Below are 24,824 nucleotides of genomic sequence, written 5' to 3' on the forward strand. Positions count from 1 at the left end.
CTTGGCAATGAGAGAAATGCATGGATGTGGGTGAAGCTGCTCTATGGTTCTTGGAGCTCATCATCTGGTTTCTTATTGGTTTGTTTTCTTTGTACGTTTTCATGGAATCAGGTTGGAAAGGCCATCCTCTTTGAATGCTGATAGGTTAAGAAAAACTCTGAGTCTGGTGGAAGAAAGGAGGCCAAATCTTAAGCAGTCTTTCTGGTTAAAATAATGAGTATCATGCAGGGGTCTGGGATGACTGAAGTATGGTTTAGCTGGATTATCAAGTTACTTTTCTAACGTCTAATTGTGTAGTTACTCTGGGTGTGCTGGCATGTCATGATTTGCTTAGTGTGTGCCTTGTGAATGTTAAACCACTACTCTTCTTGGGCAGCGTGCCTCAGCTCTGCTCCCTGCTGGCTTGGTTTTGCACTGACCATACACTAGAGAGCTGTATGAATACTAAATGGGATGTAAGTCAGACAATCTAAGCCACCTTGCTGAGGGCAGTGTGCTGCCAACTACATGAGCAGCAAAAAAAGGAATTCAGGAGTTTTGTCCCAAAATTATGCATTCAGAATGATGTGTGTCATGAAATCTCAGACTTCTAAAAGTTGTCCGTTGCTTCAGAACTACAGATACTGAAAGTTAAAGTATGCCTTGGTGAAACGTCAGGGATTTCCTCTACACGTTGCATAAACAACAAACACAGGATGGCACTCAGAAGGGGTATGCATATATTCCTAAGGGAGAAATAGAAATGTGATGGCTTTGTTTCCATTGCAGTGGAAGGTTGGTACGTAGACCTTTGTGCCAGGATTAGTGCCTTTTACTTAGACATTGCAGGCTTTATTCTGTTAAAGGTGACATCAGTCATTGTGATCGTTTTGAAGTGCTTCAATAAAAGTGTTGTTGGAAAAAATGTTCTTTTGCATATTCATCTGTAGTAGGGCAGCTGCCTTTATGGTTGTTAGAATGGCGTACTCCATTAAGTTGCTAAACTAGCAGATTTCATTGTTTGGATTACCTGGGAGAGGCTCCAACTCGCAGCACTCGATTCAGTTATGAGAGAAGGTGCTATTGCTTCTCAGGTAACAAAACCAACACCTTCACCCTGGACTGATCCCATTTTAAATGCTGTCATAAAGTAGTGATCTGGAGTATATACTTGAGTGAGGTGGAGGTTAATTTCTAAATGAGGCTGTGTTCTGCACTTCATGTTTTCAGTTGGGGGGGTGGGGGAAAGCTGAGTGTTGGTGCGGGGCTGGGTGTCAGTGCTGTGGGGTCACAGTGGTGTCTGTGGCAGCTGGAGGAGGCCAGCAATGGCTTCAGGGTGGGAGAGGGGCTGTCAGTGCTGGGTGCGAGTGGGCTCTGGGTTGGGTGCAGAGAGCTCTTGGCTTCCTCGGTGTTTCTTTGGAATGGCTGAGCTGGGAGCAGGCGCTGGGGTGGTGCTGCGAGTGGAGACCCAGCTGACCTGCTGTGGGGCTTTCTGCTTAGCTGTAAGCTTGGTGTGGCTTCTCTGCTCTGAGGAAACTTTCCTCATCTTTATGGCCAACGAGGAGATCCTCGTGGTACGAACGGATCGCGGTGCGCAAGGTGGAAAACCACGGGGGAGGCACCAACGCTGTAGGCTGAAGAACAGCGAGGCCCCGGTGCTGCTCCGCTGCCGCCGCCAGGGGGCGCACTGCAGAGGCGGCCACGTTCCGAGCTTCCCCCCCATCTCCCGTGAGGCGCCGTGACGCGGCAGGAAGCGCCGCGCTCCGCCCGTGCGCTGCCACGACTGCCCCGGCCGCCGCCCCGCCCCGCCCCTTCCCCCCTCGCCCTGACTGACGTCGCAGCGCGCCTATGAGCGAAGGCCGCTCCCGCCCGCCCCGCGCTTCGTCCAACGGGCTGCGGGCGGGGCGGGCTCCTCGCCGCCGAGTTCGCTGTTTCTCTTCCGCCGTCAAAGGAGACGCGGCGCGGGCGGGCGGCCCGTCGGAACTATGCGCGCGGCGCGCGGGCGACCATGCAATGGCGCTCGCTGGTGCTGGGGCTGCTGCTGCTGAGGCTGGGGCTGCACGCGCTGCTGGCGCTGCTCCCCGCGCTGGCGCCCGGCCTCTGCCTGCGCCTCCGCTTCCCGTTCCCCTTCCCGCCGCGCTCCGCCGCCCTCGGCCATCCCGGCGCCGCTCGGCCGCTGCCCGGCGCGGGCTCCTCGCACTGGGGTTCGCTGCGCGGCGGCGGCGGCGCGGCGGGGCGCGATGAGTACGAGACGCGGTACAGCGCCGCGTTCAGCCCGCAGCTGCGGGCCCGGCTGCGCGACGCCGCCCGCGGCATGTTCGCCTTCGGCTACGACAGCTACATGCAGCACGCCTTCCCCAGCGACGAGCTCGACCCCCTGCACTGCTGCGGCCGCGGGCCCGACCGCGACGACCCGTGAGTGGGGCGGGGGGGGCCGGGCTCTGGGAGCGGCCGCTCCCCGTCGGTTCCGCCTCTGCCGCTCCGAGCGGCGTCTCTCCGCGTCCCTGCAGCGGCCCGGGCCGCCGCTCCCCTCCCTGCGGGGCTCCGTCCCGCTGTCCAACCCGAACCTCTCTCGGCACGCCGCCTCTCATCGCGACGCGCCGCGCCTGGCTCCCCATCGCCTGGCAGCGCCCCGCAGGTCTGCCGGCCGTCGCGCCTGACGCCGGGCTCTTGTCTTACAGCTCGAATCTGAACATCAACGATGTCTTAGGAAACTACTCGCTAACGCTGATAGATGCACTGGATACCCTAGCGGTGAGTTGTCAAAATACTTGGGTTTTATTCCCACGTTCGTGTCTGGGCAGAACGTGCATTGCCCAAAGGGAATGTTAATTAGCGAGGAGGAAGGTCCTGCTGTCACAGGTGAGAGCAGTAATGGGCCGGCAGGGAACAAAGGCAAGCAGCAGCACCTGTGAGATCTTCTCCAGCCCTCAGGTATCTCCTAGTCCTTAGCTAACCTTCACAGTAGTCCTTCAGAGACTTTAATTGCTTCAGTAGCTGCACTTGTGCTGTATGATAGAGCTTCGGATAGAGCTACCCTTCTTTGAAAGGGTAGATAGCAGCAGGATGGGGGGAAATGGTTTTAAGTTGAGGGGGGGGGATTTGGGTTGGACGTTGGGGGGAGATTCTTTACAGAGAGAGTGGTGAGGTGCTGGAACAGCTGCTAGAGAGGCTGTGGATGCCCCGTCCATCCCTGGAGGTGTTCAAGGCCAGGTGGGATGGGGCCCTGGGCAGCCTGGTCTAGCATTAAATGTGGAGGTTGGTGGCCCTGCATGTGTCAGGGGGTTGGAGATTCGTGATCCTTGAGGTCCCTTCCAACCCTGGCCGTTCTGTGATTCTGTGATTCAGAGTTACTGCAGAGCCCAATTGAGCGAAATTGAATCAAAAGCTCAGGAAGGAAGTTCAGAAAGTTAGCTGGAAGGAACAAACTGAATTTTGTAAATTAATTGAAAGGTATGCTAATGTAACTGAGATATAATGCGGAAGAGCATCCATGTTGCTCTTTAAAATCTAAAGGCAGTGACTTCACAGGATGTGGTCGTGACTTTCTGAAGGGTTGAAGTCAGGTGGATGAGAAGTTTTGAGAGACATGAGAAACTCCAGATGTCCTTGAAAATGTGGACGTCTGATCTGTTCTGCTCAGCTGTCAGCAGTGGAAATGAGGCTTGGAAAGTGGGAATCTGTCTCTGTTTGTTTGCTGGTTAATTCCCAGGTGTGGGAAACTGAGAATCAGAACTAGCACAGAGCTTCTTTTAGAATGCTTGTGGAACTGCAGGTGTCCTTTGCAGGGCATTTGAATTGAGGTAGCATTATGGTTGTGAATGACTTCTGTTAGGTAGTACTTTAAAACAGATTTTTGCAGGGAAGAGGTAAAGGATAAAATGGGGGTATAGCAGTGCATTAATTTATTTGATGACCTTTTAAAGGTGGACCTGCTAGGTCTGTGAACAATTCTGATAACGTCCTTTACTCTGAGGCTGAACTTTGACCACAGTAGAAGAACAAAAAGGCCAAACCTAAAGCAGCCCCCACTCTCCAACAACAGTAACTACTTGTTTTAAATACACTTAAATGTCTTGTAATGGGCAGTGTCTGGGAAGTCCGTTAGCAGGAGCTGGAAGGCCTCTGTTCAGGATCTGCGTAATGCGACTGTTGGTCTAAGATGTGTGCTTACCATTTTTTCATTTTCCATCTTTTGAAGCAGTGATTATGCATAATAATAATAATACTTTTTATTTATATCAAAGGTAATGGGAAATTCCTCCGAATTCCAGAAGGCGGTGAAGCTGGTGATTGACACAGTTTCATTTGACAAAGACTCAACAGTCCAGGTTTTTGAGGCAACCATCAGGTACGTAGCTCTAAGCCAGAGCCAGGCTTAAAGGCTTGGTGTGCATATGCTACAGATTCAAAACAAAATCACTGGTAAGGATTTCTTTGGTAGCCTTTAGTACATAATTGTTCCTTGGCCAAGTTTTTTTTCTAAGCATACTATGAAAGTGTTGCATCTCTCCATGTTTAATATTATTTTAGTGAGTCACGTGTGCTGTGATGCAATGGTAGTTTCAGCTGTCTTTGGCTTTCAGCCTGCTGCTTTCTATTGTCCACCTTGCAGCAGACTCAGCTCTATGCACTACAAACAACCTGGCTGATGAGTTTTTGCAACAACATGATTTTTTGCATGTTTTAATCATCCTCCGTGGACCTTCTGTTTGCTTTCAGTTTTGTTTCGGATGAAAAACAGAACTTGTCTGCCTTAGAGATGGGTTTAAAATAGTGTCTGATATTGAATGGTTTCATTATTTGAATAATGGCCTTAATTTGTTTATTTAATTGCTGCTTACCTTCACTAGGGTTTTTTGGGGGGGATATTAGGTTTATACATCAAACTTAATGTCATTTGCAGCAGAAAAAAAAAAATGTGGGGAATGTGATCTGTGCTTAGACTTGATTGGCTAAAATGTGCTCCTGGGTGAGGTGAATTTTGCAGAACAAGGTCTTGAGATTTCTACAGATGATAAAACCAGCATAACTTCTGGATGTTATCACTAACAAACAATGGTGGAAAAAGCAGATCTCTTTCTGTAGTGTCTGTAAGGAGCAGAAAGCAGTGCTGCTGTTAAATGTGCTGCTGGTGAGGGTTTAGCTGATGAACTTGGTTCAGATTAGATTCAAACCTGGAGCTCTTTTCCTTTTCCAATAGGGTTTTGGGCAGCCTGCTTTCTGCCCACATAATAATTACAGATGCCAAACAGCCTTTTGGTGACATGACCATTAAGGATTACGACAACGAACTGCTGCACATGGCTCATGACCTAGCAGTGAGACTGCTCCCAGCATTTGAGAACACCAAAACTGGGATTCCATATCCTCGGGTAGGTGAGCACGTCGGCGTAGAGTGGAGGGAATTCAGAAGCAGTAGCTCTCCTGTCCTGCAGCTGAAGTTCTGTGCCCAGTTTGTGCAGCTGCGCTTTCTAGCCTGCACTGAGTTACACTGAAATGGGGCGTGTGGAGGAACTGCACAAGCTGTGGTGAAATGAATGGTATAAAAGTTGTTCCTCGTGTCTAGTAAACATTTTCTTCAGGCTGTTTCCTTGCTCTGTGTGCATTGCTGCCTGTGGGTCAGTAGTCATCTGCTTCCATGCTGTTTGGCTAGGATGTGCCCTGCCCTGTGCTTTCCACAGTAACAAACAGTGCTGTCAGTGAGGAGGTTGACAAGAAATACGACAAAGGCAAATAGTCTGGGAAAATACCTGTGCTGGAGACTTGGTACTAAAATAATCGTGGTGACCAAAGAAAACAAGGCTGAAATAATTGCTGTGTTGGGCTTGGATTTTGTCATTGTCTAGAGTGCTGCTCTGTGAGTACTCCAGAATACTACAACATAGCTGAATGAGGCATCTTCTGCTTTTAAACACTCAGTGCATAAGGAAGAAGACATAAGCTCTAGTGGAAGAGCTCTCAGCTATAAAACTAATCAGCCCTTGCCTTACTGGTCTGAATTTCTGGGTACAGCAGCACTGCTTTTCTTCCAGACGTGTCAGGCTTTAGGAGCATGAGCTTTCACTTCTGCTCAGAGTGTGAGTAAGGCAGCTGATGGTGGTGTAACCTCCCTTCAGCATTTTGTGCCATAGGGAAGTGGAGGAGCGTTGAAACTCTTGACTTGAGGAGCGCTGAAGTAGGGGAAGGAATGCTTGCATCACTCCTGGGAGAACCTGAACGCTTAGCAGGAGTGATGAAAGAGCAGCTTGAAATTTGGAAAGGTTAGCAAGTGTAAGAGTAACAGAAAGGAGGATTTCCCACCGTAAGGGTGATATTATAAAGTTGGAAGATGAATTTCCCAGGCTGGATGTGGCTCTGGGCAGCCTGGTCTGGTGGTTGGTGACCCTGCACACAGCAGGGGGGTTGGAACCAGGTGATCATTGTGGTTCTTTTCAACCCAGGCCATTCTATGATTCTGTGAATTATTTGGGAAAGTTTTTGGCCGAGCAGTGATACGCTGACTTCTGGTGCTCTGCAAAAATCAATCAAGAAAGGCCTTATAATAAATGCAAGGCTGCAGGTCAGAGCACAGCTTCATAAGGTGCAGCCTGCATCGTGGCTGTTAGCACTTCCTCTGCTTTACAGGTCAATCTGAAGAAGGGAGTTCCTCCAAACAGCAATAATGAAACTTGCACTGCAGGAGCCGGTTCCTTGTTGGTGGAGTTTGGTATTCTGAGCAGGCTGCTTGGCGATTCCACGTTTGAATGGGTGGCCAGGAGAGCTGTCAAAGCACTCTGGAGTCTCAGGAGTAACAACACTGGACTGCTAGGTAATCTTTGAGGTGGAGCTGTTTTGTCTGGCTGTATGTTTTAAGCTGCCTCAGCTGTATTAGAATTCTGTCGCTCCACAGGTTTCATTTGTGTATTAAAGACTTTGTTGATCTGTTACATCTGTAGCTGTTAAGTCATGCTCTCCTTGTGCTTTCAGTTGGCTTAATAGCACTTTACAATTTCATTAGAAAAATGGATTATGAGAGTCCTTAGGGCATGGTTTCCAAAGACAAAATTTTCATTAATCTGAGAAATGAACCAGGAGGTCTGCATTTCTCTTCCTGTTAATATGGCCGAGGTTGGTACTTAAAACGAGAGGTGTATTCCAGCTCCTGGGATGAATGCACTGTAACATTTGCATTGAATGTAATCTCTGTTTATTCCTCCTAAGGCTCTTTGGAAGTGTTGTATTCTGAAGTTCCTGTTTCTGATTGTTTTTTTTTTCTCTGATGCACTTAAGAATGTTAGACTAAAGCTTTTGTCTGTTCTGTCAGGAAATGTTGTGAATATTCAAACTGGCCATTGGGTTGGAAAGCAGAGTGGCTTGGGAGCAGGATCAGATTCGTTTTATGAATACCTCCTGAAGTCCTACATCCTCTTTGGAGAGAAGGAAGACTTAGAGATGTTCATTGATGCTTATCAGAACATTCAGAACCACTTAAGGAGGGGGTATGTTACTTCATTTGAGTTTCATTTCTCTGAACACGTAAATATTGTAGTAAGATATGATGGCTAATATAATGTTTGGTCACTCTTTAGAAAATTTCTGTTCTCTTCTTCAAAGAAGAAAACCTGGTAGTCACTGTGGAAAGAAAACTTTGGTCTGTATGGCATTATTGGTGCAAAGAAGCTGAGCTGGTTACCATCCAAATCAATAAACCCTAGCTGGAGGAAATGTAATAAATTAACTAGTGTAGTACTTCTTAAGGCCTGATCTTACCTACTGTGCTTCTTGGTAGGGATTCTGCTGACATAGCTGAAGGATATGATGCACATGAATACTTTTCTGAGATGTGGATGGACTTGTTTGTCTTTCATAATGTCTTTGAGCCTAGCACTGACAAACTGCAGCTTGTTCTCTTTGCTGTTGGCAGTGCTGAAAGTTAAACATGCATTGTGTTCTCATAAAACAGCGAACATTTACACGTGCTTATTGTTACTTGGCAGTCGGGAAGCTTGCAATGAAGGTGAAGGTGACCCGCCTTTGTATGTGAATGTAAACATGTTCACTGGACAGCTGATGAACACGTGGATTGACTCTTTGCAAGCCTTTTTTCCTGGACTACAGGTAAAGCAAACTTTATTTCTTTTAAAGACTGAGTGATGCAGTGGGCAGGTTCTCAGAGAGGCTCATTCTAATCCTAGCCTGTCAGTGAGGCTGAGCATCTACTGAGGTGAGCTTTAACCTGCGGCTTTGAACTGGCTGTTCTGGTAAGAGAGAGCTCTAGGACAGCCTCTGTGCTGGAATAACATTGCTTCAGTTCAGCGTTACAGTGTTGGAAGGCTTGGCCTGCTTTATGTGAGCTTTGAGATGCTTTGTAACTTACTCATGTAACCTCAGTGTTTGTATGTGTGTGTGAGGGCAGTGTTTCACTATATGACGTGTTCTTGTACACAGAGAGCAGTTTGCTGGCCTTCAGTATTAAGCATGCATGTTTATGGCTGTTGTCATACCTAGGTGTTGATAGGAGACGTAGAAGATGCTATTTGTCTCCATGCTTTTTATTATGCCATATGGAAACGATACGGAGCTCTCCCAGAAAGATACAACTGGCAATTGCAGGCACCGGATGTTCCCTTTTATCCACTGAGGCCAGAGTTAGTGGAATCCACGTATCTTCTTTACCAGGTACTTCATTATTCCGAGCTTTCAGCTCGTGTGTTGGCAAAGATGATTTTCTTCAGTCACTTTTTCCTCCTGCAGTCCCTGCTGTGTACTGAGCCACTAGAACTTAGTGGTTCTGTATCTGCACTTACACAGAGGTCTCTGTTTCAGTGGTTATGTTATGTAGTTGCTATGTTGCTTGCTTTGAAAACATAAAGCAAAAGCGAGACTAAACACCCTGTTGAAGAATAGCTGGCAGATTTTTACACAGAAGAGACCTTGTGACTTCTTAATAGAAATCACTGAAGTAAATGTAATTGCTTTATCTGCTGTGTTGTCCAGGCATGGTCTCTGGCAGCAGATGCAGTAAACTGAAATGGCTTTCTGGCTGTAGGAAAGCTATCAGAGCTTGACTTTATGACAAGTTTTAGTGCATTCTTGCACAGAGTAATCTAAGTCATGTTCCTATAAAGATAAGGATACTGTAACACATGAGAATCTGATACTGCTATGCCTTTAAGTGCTACTTTTACAAGATTTCAAAAATTCTGACTCTGCCCATTGTTTTCCTTCCTTATTTAGGCCACAAAGAACCCATTTTACCTTCATGTGGGAATGGATATTCTACAGAGTCTGGAAAAATACACAAAAGCGAAGTCAGTCTTCAGTGTTCTTTGCCTTCTCTCACTGCTATATACATATCTGTTTTATATAAATACTCTATAGAATCCAATCTGCTAAATGTAGGTAAACCAGAAAACCCAATTCTCCATGAAAACCACAAGTGATTTATTTATTTATTGAACAGTTTATTTTTCTCATTTGAAAATGAAGTTTATTGTCCAGTAACAAATTTATATGCCTTCAGAATTTTACAGCTACTCTTTAAAATCTCTTACTGATGATCGGTTGGCAAAAACTGGTAACATCATTATTTTCCTAAGGCTCCTGCAAGAGTAATTCTCACCTCGTGGGCCTGTGTTGTTTAACTAACTGGGAACGTGGCCTGTAAGCTAGGCTGCTGCACGTCAGCTTTCTTTTCCAGCCAGCAGCGGGGAATCCTGCATATCTGTTATGCATATCTGAACTTCTTGCAGGAATCAAGGGCAGGATGGTGGATCTTTGTTTAGCTGTGGGTGTTTGCTTTGCTTTCATAGACAAGTCTGCGCTAGCTGTAATGTCATAAAATGGTGATGTTCTGAAGTTAAGGGGGATTTGGATGCTGTGTGTGTAGGGGTGTGACTGAAAGCATGGTAAGTGTGCTGTGTGATGGCTTGCAGCTTCATCCAGAAAAGTAGCAGGTAGCTCAGCAGCAAGCCTTTTCTTGAGAGCAGGCTTCCAGAACTGTCTCTCTCATGTACTCACTGTGGGGAAATGACCTGTTTATGCAGAGTAATTGGAGAGCACCTTGCTTCTTTGGAAGGTGCTGTTAATAAGTCTGCACAGCGGAACAGTCAGCCACAGTGCCAGTCTCATCAGGATACCAGAAATGTCAGTGCTTCCTGATAAGAGACTTGTTTCGTTTTAACCTAACCCCTAGTGCATTGGAATGCTCTGAAGTTGAGCAAGATTTAAGGAGTTCTTCTAAGCCCAAACTAAACTTAAATCTTGCAGGTGTGGCTATGCTACGTTACACCATGTGGTGGAGAAGACAAAAGAAGATCGAATGGAGAGCTTTTTTCTCAGTGAAACATGTAAATATTTGTACCTGGTACGTATGTAATCATTTCACAGTTACTCTCTTGCAAGTTTTGTGCCCAGGCACACCAAGAAGGCTGAAACTGTTAGGAACTGTGCTGGGCTCTGGGGGAACCGGAGGTATTTAAGTGGCAGCGTGCAACTCCTTTCTTTGACCCCACTCTAATCCTGGAGGTTTGGGCAGCTGCCTGGGCTTGCTGTGCTGAAATGAAAGAGCTGGCAGCTCTTTCAGGGTTGGAAGCTGCAAGAAAAGGGAGTAAGACTGAAGGTGGCTGCAGCTCAGCTGAGTCGCTGCTTGTAGCCTTTTTAGATGAATAGCAGCAGCCCTCCAATTACTCTCTATCAGGCTTTGGCAGTCATAGGAGAAAACGTTTGAGCCAACATGGCTTAAGCTACTGTTCTCAGTGTCCTTTACTATAAAAAAAGTGTAACTGAATAGCAGCAGTGGATTGCCAACTTAGAAATGTCTGCATGGAAAGACATACAGCATAGAAAAAGAAGGGCAATTGAAGTTGTACGAGAAGTTTTGCTCTCTTAACACCTGAAATATTAAAACTGTTTCTTCCCATTTGCTCTGACAGTAGTTAGCCACTAAAAAGCATGCTTTTCATGTGATCCTTCAGATGCATGACTGTGTGATCTGATGCATGTGACTGTGCTTTTTAAGTTCTTAATGGGGGAACTTGAAAAATGTGCACACAATTTACTTAATTCAGCTCCATCTCTCTCTTCTCTAGTTGTTTGATGAAGACAATCCAGTGCATAAGTCTGGAAATAAATATATGTTTACTACTGAGGGACATATTGTGTCTGTGGATGAACGTTTTCGGAACTCGCTGTGGCAAGATATCCTCCCTGGGGAAGAGGACAGCACAGAAAAAGTTAAACCTAACGAATTAAAGGCTGTCAACTTCAGTTCTAATGTAAGGTTCCTGGTGGTGTTACTGGAGGGTTGTGTGTTGGGCTGGATTAGGCAGTGGGAAAATAACTTGGAGGTGGTACTTCAGGGTTCTGCTTTGTTTCCTATGTAAGCTTCAAATAGCCAAGCAGCTTGTTTTAAAACAAACCTTTGAGCATTGAAATGAACAGGTTAGGTAATGTGAGAGGGATAATGTTGAAGGTGAATCCTGTTCTCTTTTGAGTATTTTGCAGAAAGTAGTTTCTTCTTTGTTCATTTTGTTATTTTTCCCTTCCACTTTTCCTTGCCCTTAAAGTTTTCCTTTGTTGCTGTGATGGGGAGGGAAAAGAGCAGAGGGTGTGACATAAATAAAAGTGATTTCTCTTGAAGAGGAATTGACTGAGTACAGAAGTATTGGGTCCATTGCCTATCAACAACCACAACGGTTATGTTTTTAATTCACATATTTTTAAGTCTCTGCTGGTAGCTTCTAGCATGGTTCCTTCTCCCTCCCTCCCCCTGTCCTCTAGAAAAGGAACATTTTATCTTAAAAACAAAACAAAACATTCACAGTTGTCATAGTGAAGGAAGTATTGATTGAATAACAAGCTGCAGTAGTTTGGCTTGTATTTGGAAACTTGCAGCTTGCTCTGAAGAAATGCTTGCTGTTTGCTGATGTTTGTATTGCAAGTTTGTAAAGGGAGGGAGAGAAAGCACTGAAAGTGCTGCTGGTTAAACTCTGTGTACTGGGAAGAAGGCTGTGGTCATCAATGCTGAAAGACTGCTGTATCAAAAGAGGACGTGAATGGGATTGACCATTTGCAGGTTTTATTCTTAAAAATACTCTCATTTTGTTAACAGTGTAACAGAGTTCCAGATGAGAGGAGATATTTGCTGCCATTGAAGAGCAACTACATGAGACAGATCGATCGGATGGTGGGCTTGATCTGAATGGTTCTTCAGAGTAACTTTTGTCACATGTCAGGAAGAGCATGGGATTTGGCTCTGGACATTCCTCTTCAGCCCCACAGCTGTGTGTGCTGAGTCAGTGGGTGTCCCCGTGCTTAGTTCTCAATGATGGACATGAAGGGAGATTTAATTCCCTTACGAGTTCAGTCTTCTGAACTATGGAAACTCCATGTGCCACCCAAATAGAGATCTCCTGTTTTAAGACTTCCTATGAAAAATGTTGAAAATGAAGGTTGGATATACTTCAAAAAAGGAAAAAGGAAAAAAATAGGCATGTGCCACTTAGCTACCTCTTTGTAGCTGCATTACAGATTTCCCTTTGGAAAAGGGAGGGTCAGGTATTTAATTTGAAATGATCGTGGGATTGGGGAAGGAATGGGAAAGTGCAATTTCTAACACCAAGTTTAATTATCGGGTTATTCTGACCAGCAATACACAATCTGAAGTACTTCTCAGGTAGGAACCCACCTGGCAGTGGGTTTTGGCTAAAACAAAAATGCTCTGTGTTGAACAGTATCTTGAAAAGATAGCTCTTGATCACATAAGAAGCTGTCAGAGTAGTCATGAGATCCCTCATGTGCACAGTTGAATAGAGCTGTGCAGTCACAAGGGCTGTAGCTACAGAAACCAGTAATGACACAAATTTGGTGCCTTCTTTTGTAAGGGAGTGTGGGGTGGGGTGGGGGGGGGGATAAAACTTCAAAGCCACTCAGCTGTAGCAGCAGCTAACTTCCAGTCACAGTGCCTGCCATGTGCCTGGTGCCTCTTCCAGAGAGATGCTGAGAACTGCTATAAGTCTGTGCAGAACAAAGTGTTTCACATTCCTTACAGCATTAATATGCTAGTGCCTTATGTTTTCCTCAGTGGCAGGAAAAACTGAGCTTACCTGGGAGGAGGGATGGAGTATTTCTGAATAGCTAGTTAAAATAGGCAGCTGGTCCCAAAGTAATTTAAAAAGTAATTTACATCTGAGACAACTTCGAAAGAACTTTTTAAATAGTGCAGCTGCTGTTCCCATCCCAAAGAATACTTCTGGGTTTATTTGCTTATTGGTAAAGGGGCCATCTCTGCATCAGCCTAAGGCAGGAGTCAGTGAGAGGTGTGAGCTCATCCTTCTGTCACGAGGCAGTTTGGTACGTGCCATCATATTGCATTGTGCCTGCAGGAGCTGGCGGTGCTGGCCACGATGCTGGAGTGTGCTGCAGGCTGTGCCTTTGGATTCCAGTGAGAAAACTGCTGGTGTTTCATCCCACCATCTTCAATTGCAGCTCAGATACATTTGAGGAATAGCAACGTATGAATTTTCAGGAGGAAGGCAGTTGAATTCAGGCAGCGCTGCTGTGAGGGATGAGAGCAAGCTGAGGCCAAACAACTCAGTCCTTTCTTTTTCCAGTGGCTCCTCATTGCTTAAATGCTTTTTACATGCTGCTGCTGACTGCAGTGGAAGCAATCGAAGGTTACTGTTGGGTTCATTGTTTTTAAATTAAGGCTTCAAATAAGGGCAAACTTGATCTGCTGTATTTTCACCTTTTTATGATAACATCTGTTTTCGTAAGCCATATATTGCAACTCAAAACATTTCTAATAAATATGAAGTTAGTGCTTAAGAGGTTATTGCTTGAATCTTTTAGTGTGCAGATGCATCTCAGGGACCTCATTGTAGAATCTTTTATTCCGTGATAGCTGGATCTTGTATTCAGGCAAAAAATATATATTCCTGTCTTCCTGGTTTTAATGAATGTGTTTTAATAGGGGTTTTGGAGGTAGGGGGAAATACGTTAAGATTTCCCAAAGCTTTGCAATAGGATCAGTTGCCTTTGCTATCTTAGGCAGCTGGCAATTCCAACTCCTTCAGAATTGGCTTTGCAAACAGTGTCTGTTCAGTTGCCTAAATGAAAGCAGAACACAAATTCAGAGTGTTAATATCCAAACGTGTTGGGAATGGTTCTCCTTAACCAGTAAGCATTGACTCTGTGAACATCTACAGAAATGTGGGAGGATGAATAAAGGGAGTGCATTCTGCCTTCTGCAGGAGAGAGGCAGCAGAAACACCTGGGGTTTCTGAAACGCTGCAGGGTCAGACCTGGTTGTGCTGGGTAATGTGGAAGCAAAGCACAGCGATCTGGAACTTTCCATTTCAAATCAGTGTAGCAGATGCCAACACTGACGTTGCCCTGGGTGTGTTGTGGATGTTTCTGGTGCTTTTTCCCCACCTGGCAGTGGAGCTCTCTGAATGTCATGATGCGTCGTGCAGTTGCCTCTGTTTTGTGCCTTCTGAAAAGCCTGAGCCCTGGTGAGGGTTCCAGCTGAGTGTTCTGCACCAAAATCTGTTCCAGCGTTTTCCCCAGGGAAGCACAGGGCTGTAATGAAGTTGCACAATATCCTACCATCTTGCTTTTCACCTCTCATGTGTGCCAGGAACGGTGAAAGTCGATGTGCAGTGGGAGCAGAGTGGGCAGGTATTGCAGCCTTTCAGCCCACGGTGACTTGGGCCATTAGTTGTAGTGCCAGCTCATAGATGGGCAGCTTCTCATTAGAAACAGTGCTGGAATTTGTGTTGCCAATGGCTGTCATCCCACAGGAGCTTTGCTGCCTACTGGAAGGCTGGTTCTGGTGGAAGGTTTGTGTTCTTCAAGGAGCCAACTTTTCTCTTTTGGAATAAAGAACAATTGTACTGAGATACTTCACTCTGTAATGGCAGGGCACATGCTATGCACTAATATGGATATTTTTGTGAAAATCAGTGGTAAATGAAATTGGTAACACTGCTGGAATAACTTGCTGAAATATTTTGTATTTCTTGGTATAACGTGCAATATAAATTTTTCCTAATTAAAGATACAGTGTATGCTTAATTGTTGTTTTTCAACAGAGTATTTATTTAATTGGGGATGAGGAACTTTTTAAGAGGACCAAATGAGCTTTTGTGAAATGTCCGAAGTTTTCAAAACTGAGCTTCAATTTTAAAGTTTTGCATTAAAAATGATGTATTTGACCACTTCTAGCTGTGTTTTTCTGTAGTTGTTGTAAGTTCATCATAAAGCTTACGTGTCATCTCCCAGAGGCAGGGAAAGATGAATTGCAGTGTGTGTACCTCATCATTGCTGTTCACCAGACAGGAGAACGTCAGGAGGTGAAGGTGGGCTGGGGGAAGCAGTGAGTAAAGGGAAGCAGGGCTGGGGTCTGTTCACACAGGTTTGGGGCTCTTGGTGGAATTCTCTGTAGTTTGACCTGTCTGAAGAGCTCCAGACATCAGTAAAGTAATGAAGTCCTCAATCAGCGCTCTGCTTCTGTTGTGGGGCAGTTTTGTGTGCATGGGGAGCATAGATCTCCACCTGTGTGCCACAGACAGAGTAGGCTGGGGATTCAGGTTTAATGAACCAGCCTCAGCCACTGTCACTGCCCAAAGCACTGCTGTTACAGTGCAGGCCAAGTGCTCTGCTGGCTGACTGGGGGAGGAGGGGAGAGTCTGCCTAACCCAGAGCTTAGCAGTTCTTTTTTGCCAGGGATAACTCGGTTCTGTCTGTGCCTCAGACCTTTTTAGCTCAGGAACACGTAATTGAGGTGTGCAAGAAATAGCGTTTATTTTCCCTGCAGGAGATTAAAGGCACTTTGCAGCCACATCCTCGCAGTAACACACGGGAAGTTAATGGCTTGCAGAAGCAGTTGCTGGCTGGTGGAGGCTTTTTTTGCCAGCTCCATCTGCTTTGGTTACTGGACAAGGTATTTATATGCACTGCATTTTCATCTAGTGGAGATTGAGGGCTGGCTCTGTACTGCAGGAAGACTGGAAGTAACCAACAAAGCAGCTCCTTCACCTCCCACCACCTTGGTTTCCCTGGCTGTTGCCTGGAGGGGCAGCCTGTGGTGAGTGCAGTGATTTGCTGTGGGGTGAAGGAAGGCAGCGTGGTGGCACTGAGCTGATCCCTGTGAGCAGGCAATGGGTTGTGGCTGAGCACTGACTGCGTGCTGCTGTCTCCAACACCTTTCTGTTGGTCCATGGAGAACACAGTGCAGGTTCTGGATGCTCTGCTGCCCTTCCCTGTGGTTGCCCATTTGCAGGTGGTGTCACTGCCCCAAGCAGCTATTGGCTGTATTGACCATGCTCTTTGTCATCTCTTTCCCCTTATCTGCTGTGGGAAAGTTGATGGGTCACTGTGTTACAGCTCTGGAATGAGACTGCTTTGACTGAAGCTTCTCTTATGTCTGCATTGCTATTGTCTGTGTTCTGGCAGAATCACAGAATCACAAAATGGCCACGGTTGGAAGGGACCTCAAGGATCATGAATCTCCAACCCCCTGACACATGCAGGGCCACCAACCTCCTCATTTAATGCTAGACCAGGCTGCCCAGGGCCCCATCCAACCTGGCCTTGAACATCTCCAAGGATGGACGGGGCATCCACAGCCTCTGTGGGCAGCTGTTCCAGCACCTCACCACTCTCTCTGTAAAGAATCTCCCCCTGACATCCAACCTAAATTTCCCCTCCCTGAACTTAAAACCATTTCCCCTCATCCTGCAGTTATCTACCCTTTCAAGGAGTTGATTCCCCTCCCCTCTGTAGGCTCCCTTTAGGTATTGTATATGAGAGTGTATATAGAGCATCTAAAGCTTGAAAGTGTGTCTGACAGCTCTGGGCATTTTATAGGGCAAAATACATCAAGCCAACCTGGTGTGACAGCTAAAAGGAGGTGACTTGTGAGGTATGGTGGCAAGGCTGAAAGGTTTGGGTTCCAGCATCCTTAGGCCGCTGTAGATCTGATCTGCTTCCACAAGAGACCACTCTTGTGCCACTGTTTGGAAACGTGGCTGTTCTACAAAACAAAAGTAATGACTTCTGGGTGCAGCGTTTGGAAGCGCAGTTGCCTCGTTTTGGTGAGCGCTGTTCCTCCTTCAGGCGGAGCTGCAAAGCGTTAAGGAGAAGTGAGCAAGAAAAGCAAAACTGTGTTCTGCTGTGAGATGGTCTGAGCAGCATGGTGTGACAAAATCTCCTCTTCCAGTTCATGGACGTGTTTTCCTTTCTCCTTGCTTAAAACTTCTTTTCTTTTTTCTTTTTCCTTTGAGCTCGGGGGATCTGAGAGGTCTTTTCCAGCCTTCGTGATTCCATTATTCACCCATGGCTCCCTTCACTCCAAGCAGCCTTCGGTCCTGCACAGACACATGTGGGCAGAGCGAGGATGGCTCTGTGCTAAGGGGGGGGAGGAGATGCATTCAGAACTCCAGAAATGAAAATGCAGATAATAATGTATTATTCATAATGTGAAAATGTAGCTTTTCATTTCTGTTGACAAAAAAATGAGAGGTTTTTGAGGATTACAGTACCTGGAGTTGTTTTGTGACTGATACAGCTCAAATGAGTATCCAAACTTTTTGAACCAAGAAAGGGATTTTGTCACCAGCGCTGTGCTGAAACAACCCAACAGCTGCTGTCTGTGAGCACACGATGGCCCAAGCACAGGGAGCTGTGCTTTCAGGGCTGAGCTGTGCTTTCAGGGCTGTGCTGGGTCCTGGCAGCTCAGCATTGGGTGCACCTCTGCCTGTTGGCTGTGGCTGTTAGCAGACAGGTGGAGGTTTCTGCAGGGCCAGGCTGTCAGGGTGTGTTGGAAAACCAGAAAGGTTAGGGGTGGCTCCATGGCACATCACTGCCCCTTTGTGCACACCTTGGTCTGCACTGTTTCTGTGCTGATAACAGAAATCCTGGAGGCTCGAAGACACAAACCCAGCACTGGTTCTTGTGCCCAAAGCTGGAGTGCTGCTGTGGGGTCAAGATGGACCCACGCTGCAGCCATCACCCCTCCTGCCCCCAGGGCTGCCCTGGTGTGCAGAGCAGGGCCGAGCAGCCCGTCCTCTCCTTGCCATGCTCTGTGGCTTAGTGCTGGGAAGCTTTCAGCAATGAGGAATGTTTCAGTTGGGTGATTAATTAGTATTGCTGTTAACACAAGATGCAGCTCCATTAGATTAATGTATCTTATTGGTCAGGCTTTAATTAATTAGGTAATAAAACCGACCCCGAAAAAAAAAATCCTGAACAGCAGTTAATGAAACCCATGGATCTACTTATTAAGAATTAAAACCTTTCTCCATTTAATATTTTTCTGCATTATTAAACCCTGCCTGGTTTCTTTGTATGGTACATCCCATTAATAATGAGAGTCTTATTTCTGAATTACTTTGGGTGAACCAAGAAATCTAGTATTATCTAATTAGGGACAACTCTTTCTGCATAAAAAATACAGGAGAAGCCAAATCTATTTGTTCCAGGCACTTTTTATTACTATTAAAATACCCCATCTGAGGTGCTGTCTGCTGGTTTGCATGGAACAGAAGGAGCAAAGCCTGGGCAGCCCCAGTCTGCGCTGCACAGAGCTGCTCTGACAAGGAGCAGGTTTTGGACAGGCTGCCCTTTTCCAGCCAGAGCAACTGTATGGTTCTAAGAAGACACTGTAAAGAATGCATTCAGTCCGAATACATTGAGCCCATCCCCTTATCTGCTGGTGTGGGATCACTTTGGCCCTATGGGCAGTTGGCCTTCCAACAGCCCTGTGCTGAGTGCAGTGGTGCTGCCTCATGTTGGGCAGAGATGTGACAAAGCAAAGCTTTGCTTTGTTTTCCAGCTGATTGCCTCATCCTGTTTCCCAAGGCCAGGGATTTCACCAGGATTTGCTGCGATGAAAGTTTGGCAACTTCACTGCAGGAGCAATTTTGAGGCTTTAACACTGAAAGAATCCAGAGGATCTATTTTCGTGTGTTTATCTCTCCAATGTCAGAATGTTGATGGGTGCAGCTTGCATGTGCTGAGGAATGTCGGAGGTGAGCTGTGTCCCCATGGGGAAGGGGCTGTGGGGCTGTGGTTGGGTTTGTGCCACAGCGTGGCCTCAGGACTCGCAGTGCGCTGCAGGCAGGCACAGGGGATTAGTGGTGCCCTGAAATGGAGATTTCCTCTTGCAGAAGTTTGAAGTGCTGGTGTACAAGGAGCTGTAGGGAGCAGCAGGCTGCAGCACCCGGCTGTGATGGGACGTCCCCATGTGCTCCATGCTGTGCTCAGACCTGGAGGCAGAAGAGCAAAGCCTGGCCCTGAGGACGTGGCTCTGCTGCACGGAAGGGCGCTGCGTGCAAACAGATGAGAATCGCCTTTGGAGTAAATACTCAACAGCGATTTCAGTTTAAATCTGTTCATGTGAAATCCTTCTTAAACAGGGAGGAAAGCTGTAATCCTTCGCAGTGCCATTCTCTGGCTGCTGCTGAGTCGATGCTGTGCTGTTGTTTCTGCATTCCCAGCAGCGAGGCTTTGGGGTCGGATCCTGTTCTCCTTGGCTGCGAGCAGCTCTAACCCACTTCTGCTTTATATCTTCCCAGCCATTGCAGCAGCGAGCTTGCCGCTATAATTACAACGTGTAATTTATCTTTTGGTTCTCAGATACTTCAGCGTAATTTCCTGGAGGGATAACTCAGATGATAATGGATGCACGGTTATGAAAGTTGTGCTGCCTTGTAATAACAGTCCAAATGAAAGGTAAATGAAACAAAAGCACATTGGTGCATGTTACGTTGCAGCAGAGAGGTTTTCCCTCTGCTATGGCTGCTGTGGGGAGCAGAGTCCCCGGAGCCAACCGTGCCCACCACAGTATATGCAGGGCTGGGGCTGCTGTGGGAGCTGCCGGGGTGTTGGTGGGACTGGGACCACGTTTTGTCTGCAAGCCAGCAATCGATAGGGCTGCTCTGACCCCTGATTCCTGCAGGATTCCAGAGCAAATCCTGGTTTATATTCATTGTTTGGTAAAACTCAACACAAACATACTTAGCTTACAGCGAGCCCTAATTGATGGCTGTAATGAGCCCGGGGTTATGACAGCCTCAGAGAGTGATAAGTGCTCGAGAAAAGAGAAGAAGGAGGTGGAGAGAAGGAGGAGAGAAGGGTGGAAGGGGTTACTGTGCTTTAGAAGAGGCAGGAAGGCACTGACCTCCATGGTGCCTGATGCTGTGACGGGGCTGTGTCAATGAAGGAATGTGGTGATCCACATGGAGGGTGCAATGTCTGCTGGATCACTTGGCGTTTATTTGGTTTTGTGACCATCTGCAAACATCACCGTGTTTATCAGCTCTTCTGTATTTTGTGCCTCTGTGTGTGCAGGGAGGTAAGATCTGCTCCTCCCAGTGGTGTAGGCAGCAGTGGAGCTCATCTCTGTTGGGTGCTTTTGGTGCATGCATGAGCTGCATGGCACTGCTGCAGGCAGCTCTGCACCCACAGTCCTGCTCACTGCTCTGGCTGGGTTAGAACAGCTGGGGACGGGAGGTGCAGGAAAGCTTTGTTGAGAATTAATGAATGTGGAGAAAGCTGAGGAGGTACAAAACGATTCTCAAGCTATAATTAGGCCAGGTAATGGAAACACAGGCTTCTTGAGCTGCCTCCTTGGGGTTACATTAATATGAAGCATTTAATCATTAGGGAGAAGAAATTAGTTCACCTAGATTGATCTCTGGGCTGAACTGGAGAGTGTGACAGGATAATCATGCCACAAACTTCCGCAGAATAACAATTCCCTGAACTGTGCTGGGGATGCCCACGTTCCCTTCACCACCCACACCAGGGGCACTGCCCATCCGCCCCGGCCCTGGGGGCTGACATCTATGGGCCCCAGCATTCTTGGTTTGGAGGCTGAAATGGGAAGGTTTAAGGAAAGGCGTGCTTTGCTTCCCAATATTTAATTTCCACAAATTATAAGGAATTGAAGTTCAGTTTTCAGATCCGTGTGCAGATGGGTTAAAACTGTTGGGATTTATCTGAAGGGTGGTAAAACCAAAACAGTGATTGGAGAAAATTGTAGCACTTTGTTACCATGCAATAAGGATCAGGGGGATGTTCTCAGCAGCTGAACCCTGGACTTCTTTGCAGGTAACCAGGACCTTCCCTACTTGCCTTTCTGCTGCCTTCAGGGGCTTTGATCCACATCTCCTCAAAGCTCTTTCAGGTCTGCAGGTGAAAGTGTTCTGCATAACTCTACAGCTTCATCTCTGCTTGTTCTTATCTGTGCTGCACAGGTGTGTGGCTGAGCTCTGCTTTCCCTTGCTGAAGTCTATCTGAGCATGGCAAGAGTTGGGTGCACCATTTGTCTCTCCCTGGCTTTGGCTTTGAATTGATGCACAGACTTTGCAAACTTCTGGTCATTGCTGTTCAGTATCAGGAAAAAAAAAAAAAGAGAGAAAATAACTTTGTGAAAAGTGAAATTAGGAGAATCACAGAACCACAGAATCATTTGAGTTGGAAAAGACATCCAAGCCCAGCTCAACCCACCCCACCTCCACCATGACCACTGCCCACATCCTTCAGTGCACATCTTTGTGTTCCTCAAACGTTTCCAGGGATGGGGACTCCCCAGCTCTCTGAGCAGCCCATGACAGCCCTAGACCTGAGGATACCCGAGACTGAAGTTTCCTTCACATCCTTCCAATGAAGATCTCCAAGGTGTTGCTGCACATTATATGGTGATGTTTCCAGTGTGGTGTTCCAGAACTGAGGAGATGTGGCACTGAGGACATGGCTTTTGGGCACAGTGGGGGTGGGTTGGGGTTGGACTTGGGGATCTTGGAGGTCTTCTCAAACCTTAATGATTCAGTGAGTGGGCATGGCATGATGGGTTCATGGTTGGACTCAGTGATCTTAGAGGTCTTTCCCAACCTTAATGATTCTATGACACTATGTTCTGGCATGCTGTGTGCAGCAGGGCTGAGTGCAGGGGTGAGGCTCCAGTCACTGCAGGCATCTGGGGGCTGTACCCGTACCAAGGAGTGCATAGCAGAGCTTTGTGCAGGATGCAGTCAGCCTGCAGATGGCTATTGCCCAGCAGCTCAGAACAATGGCAATGTTAGCAGTAAACAGTTTTAATTTATACAGGTGACATTTAGCATGCAAATCAGACCTTAAGATAATTGCTGGAAATAAGGAAGCCTCCACTGTTTTAGGGAGTATTTCCAGTTTCTATGGAAATTATTTATCAGGCAGAGAGATCAATGGAAGAGGTTATGACTTCGAAGAATTGGCTGGAGCTGCTGTTCAGCATGAACACATGGGGACAGGAGATATGTGCTAGGAATAAAGTATTCAAATCCATTGAAAAAGAAATGTGTTCTCTTCTGAAGAGGCTCTTTCCTCCTTATGGCAGGGTAATGTGGGCAGGGAGCAGCCTTGCAGAGACCTCATCTTCTTCACCCAGTTTGGAACGCTTTCCTTCACTCCTTTAACCCACCCATCTCCTGCGCTTTGATTTTGCCTTCCCCTCCTGAAGCTGGACTTGTGTGCTTATCAAATATCTTTTGACTGCAGAAAATGCATAGAAACACAGTTCTGGCCAGAATAACACACCTTGTGTAACATATCATACAATCACCAAGGATGGAAAAGACCTCTAAGATCACCCAGTCCAACCGCCCACCCATCTCCGATATTTCCCACCAAACCACATCCCTCACTACAACATTTACACGTTTCTCAAACACCTCCAGGGACGGTGACTCCACCACCTTTCAGTCTCCTGCCAGTTTGCAGCTGTCCCTGCTGCACTGGTGCCCTGAGGACTGGTGGGGGAGGTTACTCAGAGCCATGGACCTGCCGTGCTGTGAGCAGGAGGTTGTTAGCAACAGCATTTGCTTCAATTTTACCTTTTAATTCTTTGTTCTCTCAAACCTATACCAAGAACATAACAACATGCTGGTACGTCTCCTTTATCTGTAATTCAGTTGAAATTCTTTTTCATATTCAGGTTAATAGCTCGCAGTTGCACTTCACGTTATGGCTTTTATTAAAAGATCAGTTGTTTTTGCAGGTTAGACAATCAGCAAGCTATTTGTAATAAAACCCCACTTGATAGCTGTTACCAGCTATGGCAAATGACTGCTGTTTGCATTTGCCTGTGCTTATAAAGTTCCTCAATCCTCAGCTGTTTGCAGGTGAGGCTGCTTCTGGGCTGCCTGAGGGGCTGTGCTGGGCAAGCCTGCTTCACCTCGAGGCAGTAGAGGCAGTTTGGGGTGAAGTCAACTTGGTGATACAATCTGTAACATGGGGGAGCTTCAGCAGAAAATAATTTATTCCCCTTTATTGATTTGCTGCTGTTGGGGTGCAGCTGGGGCAGCATGTGTGAATGAGCCAGCATGTCCAGAGCTGCCTGGGATCCCTGCGATGGGAGGTCTGAGTGCAGCTGGGGATGGGGAGCTGTGATGCTGGAATGGCACTGATGGAAGAGAAAGAGGGTCGGTCTGCTCCGTGCAGATCTGGACCTGGTGGAGCTTGGGTGGTAACCTGTAAGTTCTTTCATTATCTTTTAATTTCAAGTATAGTAACATCATGGAAGGATCAGTTGAGCAGCAAAATCTGGTGAGTTTTGAAAATGTAACCTGTGTTTTGGGCAGACATGGCCTCACGTAGCTGGAGGCCTGTATCCACAATTCTGCATAATAGTTCTAGATTTTCACCATTGCTTGGAAAGAGTGCCCAGCCTCTGGTAGGTGCCCAGCTTTCTGGCAATGGAGGAAAGCCATGGTGCTCAGGGAATGTCCCACCGCCCAGCACCCCCGAGCAGTGTGATGCACTCCTTAGAACCATGCATGTAACTTATCAGCTCCTCATGAAATGCACCTTTCTGCCCCTCGCTGGGTAAACCCTCATCCCTGTGCTGGATGGCCCCTGCCATCCCCTCCCCTGTAGCTCTATGCTGAGCACAACATCTCCTCTCAGCAGTGTGGATAGCTTCTGCTGATGCAGAGCAGCAAAGAAGGGCGTTTTTGTTTCTAAGCAAAAATGAGTGGCTTTAGGTGTCACCCTCAAAGCAGATAACTTTCCAATCTGAGATCAGTGATCGGTGCCAGCGCAGCATCCTTCCCCAGGCACATCTCACTGTCTGGTTATTTTCCCACTGGAGCGGGGCTGAAATAGGCTCACTGCTGGGAAGGGAACAACAGCCTCTGGGCTCCATGGCTGTTCCAGAAGCTGCCCTGAGGTGGCTCACAGCTCGTCCCAGGGCTCGGGGCGCGTGCGTAATTGAATTCATCACAACTAGGGGAACAATTACCTCTCTTGTCTTGGGCTGATCTCCAGGTCATCTGAGCACTCTCTCCCTCTTGATCTCATTATGAATTTAAAATATGCAATAAATTGGCTCTTAATTCTATAGAAAAGGTCAAGCTTGCTTTCTGCAGGAGGCAGGGGTGTGTTTAATGGGAAGATTTCAAGGACAAGGGAAACATTTGTTAAGGAAGGCATTGAGTGCCAGCACAGCTCACCGTGCAGGCTGGGCAGAGCTGCTGCATGCACAGTGTCCCCATGGGCAAAACCCTGCCTGCAGTGCAGGGGGAGTCAGGGGCCTGAATTTCTTCCCTTGGGTATTTTGGTTAGCTTGGCTTGAGAAAGGTTTTCTTAAGGTAAGCAGAATCCTTGGCAAGGGGAGGAGGGTGGATGGCACGAAGTCAAGTTACATTGGTTTACCCTTCTTATCACGGAATCATAGGACCATGAAGGTTGGAACAGACCTCCAGGATCCCTACCCAACCCACCCCACCACTGACTGTGTGCCTCAGTGCCACATCTCTACGCTCTGGGAGCACCCCCAGGGATGGTGACCCCCCCCACCCCCGGGTAGCTGTGCCAGCACC

General features: G+C 47.0%; 1 protein-coding gene across 1 annotated transcript; it reads left to right on the forward strand.

The window, feature by feature from the left end:
• Positions 1-1,859: 1,859 nt before the first annotated feature.
• EDEM1 (ER degradation enhancing alpha-mannosidase like protein 1) lies at positions 1,860-15,036 on the forward strand. The gene is made up of 12 exons (XM_031605487.2): positions 1,860-2,394; positions 2,661-2,733; positions 4,227-4,330; positions 5,183-5,354; positions 6,607-6,790; positions 7,286-7,460; positions 7,959-8,079; positions 8,470-8,640; positions 9,199-9,272; positions 10,231-10,327; positions 11,052-11,237; positions 12,074-15,036. The coding sequence occupies exons 1-12, from the start codon at positions 1,988-1,990 to the stop codon at positions 12,161-12,163; spliced, it is 1,854 nt and encodes a 617-aa protein (XP_031461347.2). The 5' UTR covers positions 1,860-1,987; the 3' UTR covers positions 12,164-15,036.
• The last annotated feature ends 9,788 nt before the right edge of the window (positions 15,037-24,824 follow it).

The sequence above is a fragment of the Phasianus colchicus genome, chromosome 11, assembly GCF_987193195.1.
Source record: "Phasianus colchicus chromosome 11, bPhaCol1.hap1.1, whole genome shotgun sequence".
Classification (NCBI taxonomy): domain Eukaryota; kingdom Metazoa; phylum Chordata; class Aves; order Galliformes; family Phasianidae; genus Phasianus; species Phasianus colchicus.

Excerpts from the sequence above, each read along its gene's own strand:
- EDEM1 (XM_031605487.2), top strand. The coding sequence starts at position 1,988 with ATGCAATGGCGCTCGCTGGTGCTGGGGCTGCTGCTGCTGAGGCTGGGG. Across the intron at positions 8,641-9,198 it reads CCACGTATCTTCTTTACCAG|GCCACAAAGAACCCATTTTA; the intron begins GTACTTCATTAT and ends TTCCTTATTTAG. Across the intron at positions 9,273-10,230 it reads GAAAAATACACAAAAGCGAA|GTGTGGCTATGCTACGTTAC; the intron begins GTCAGTCTTCAG and ends TAAATCTTGCAG.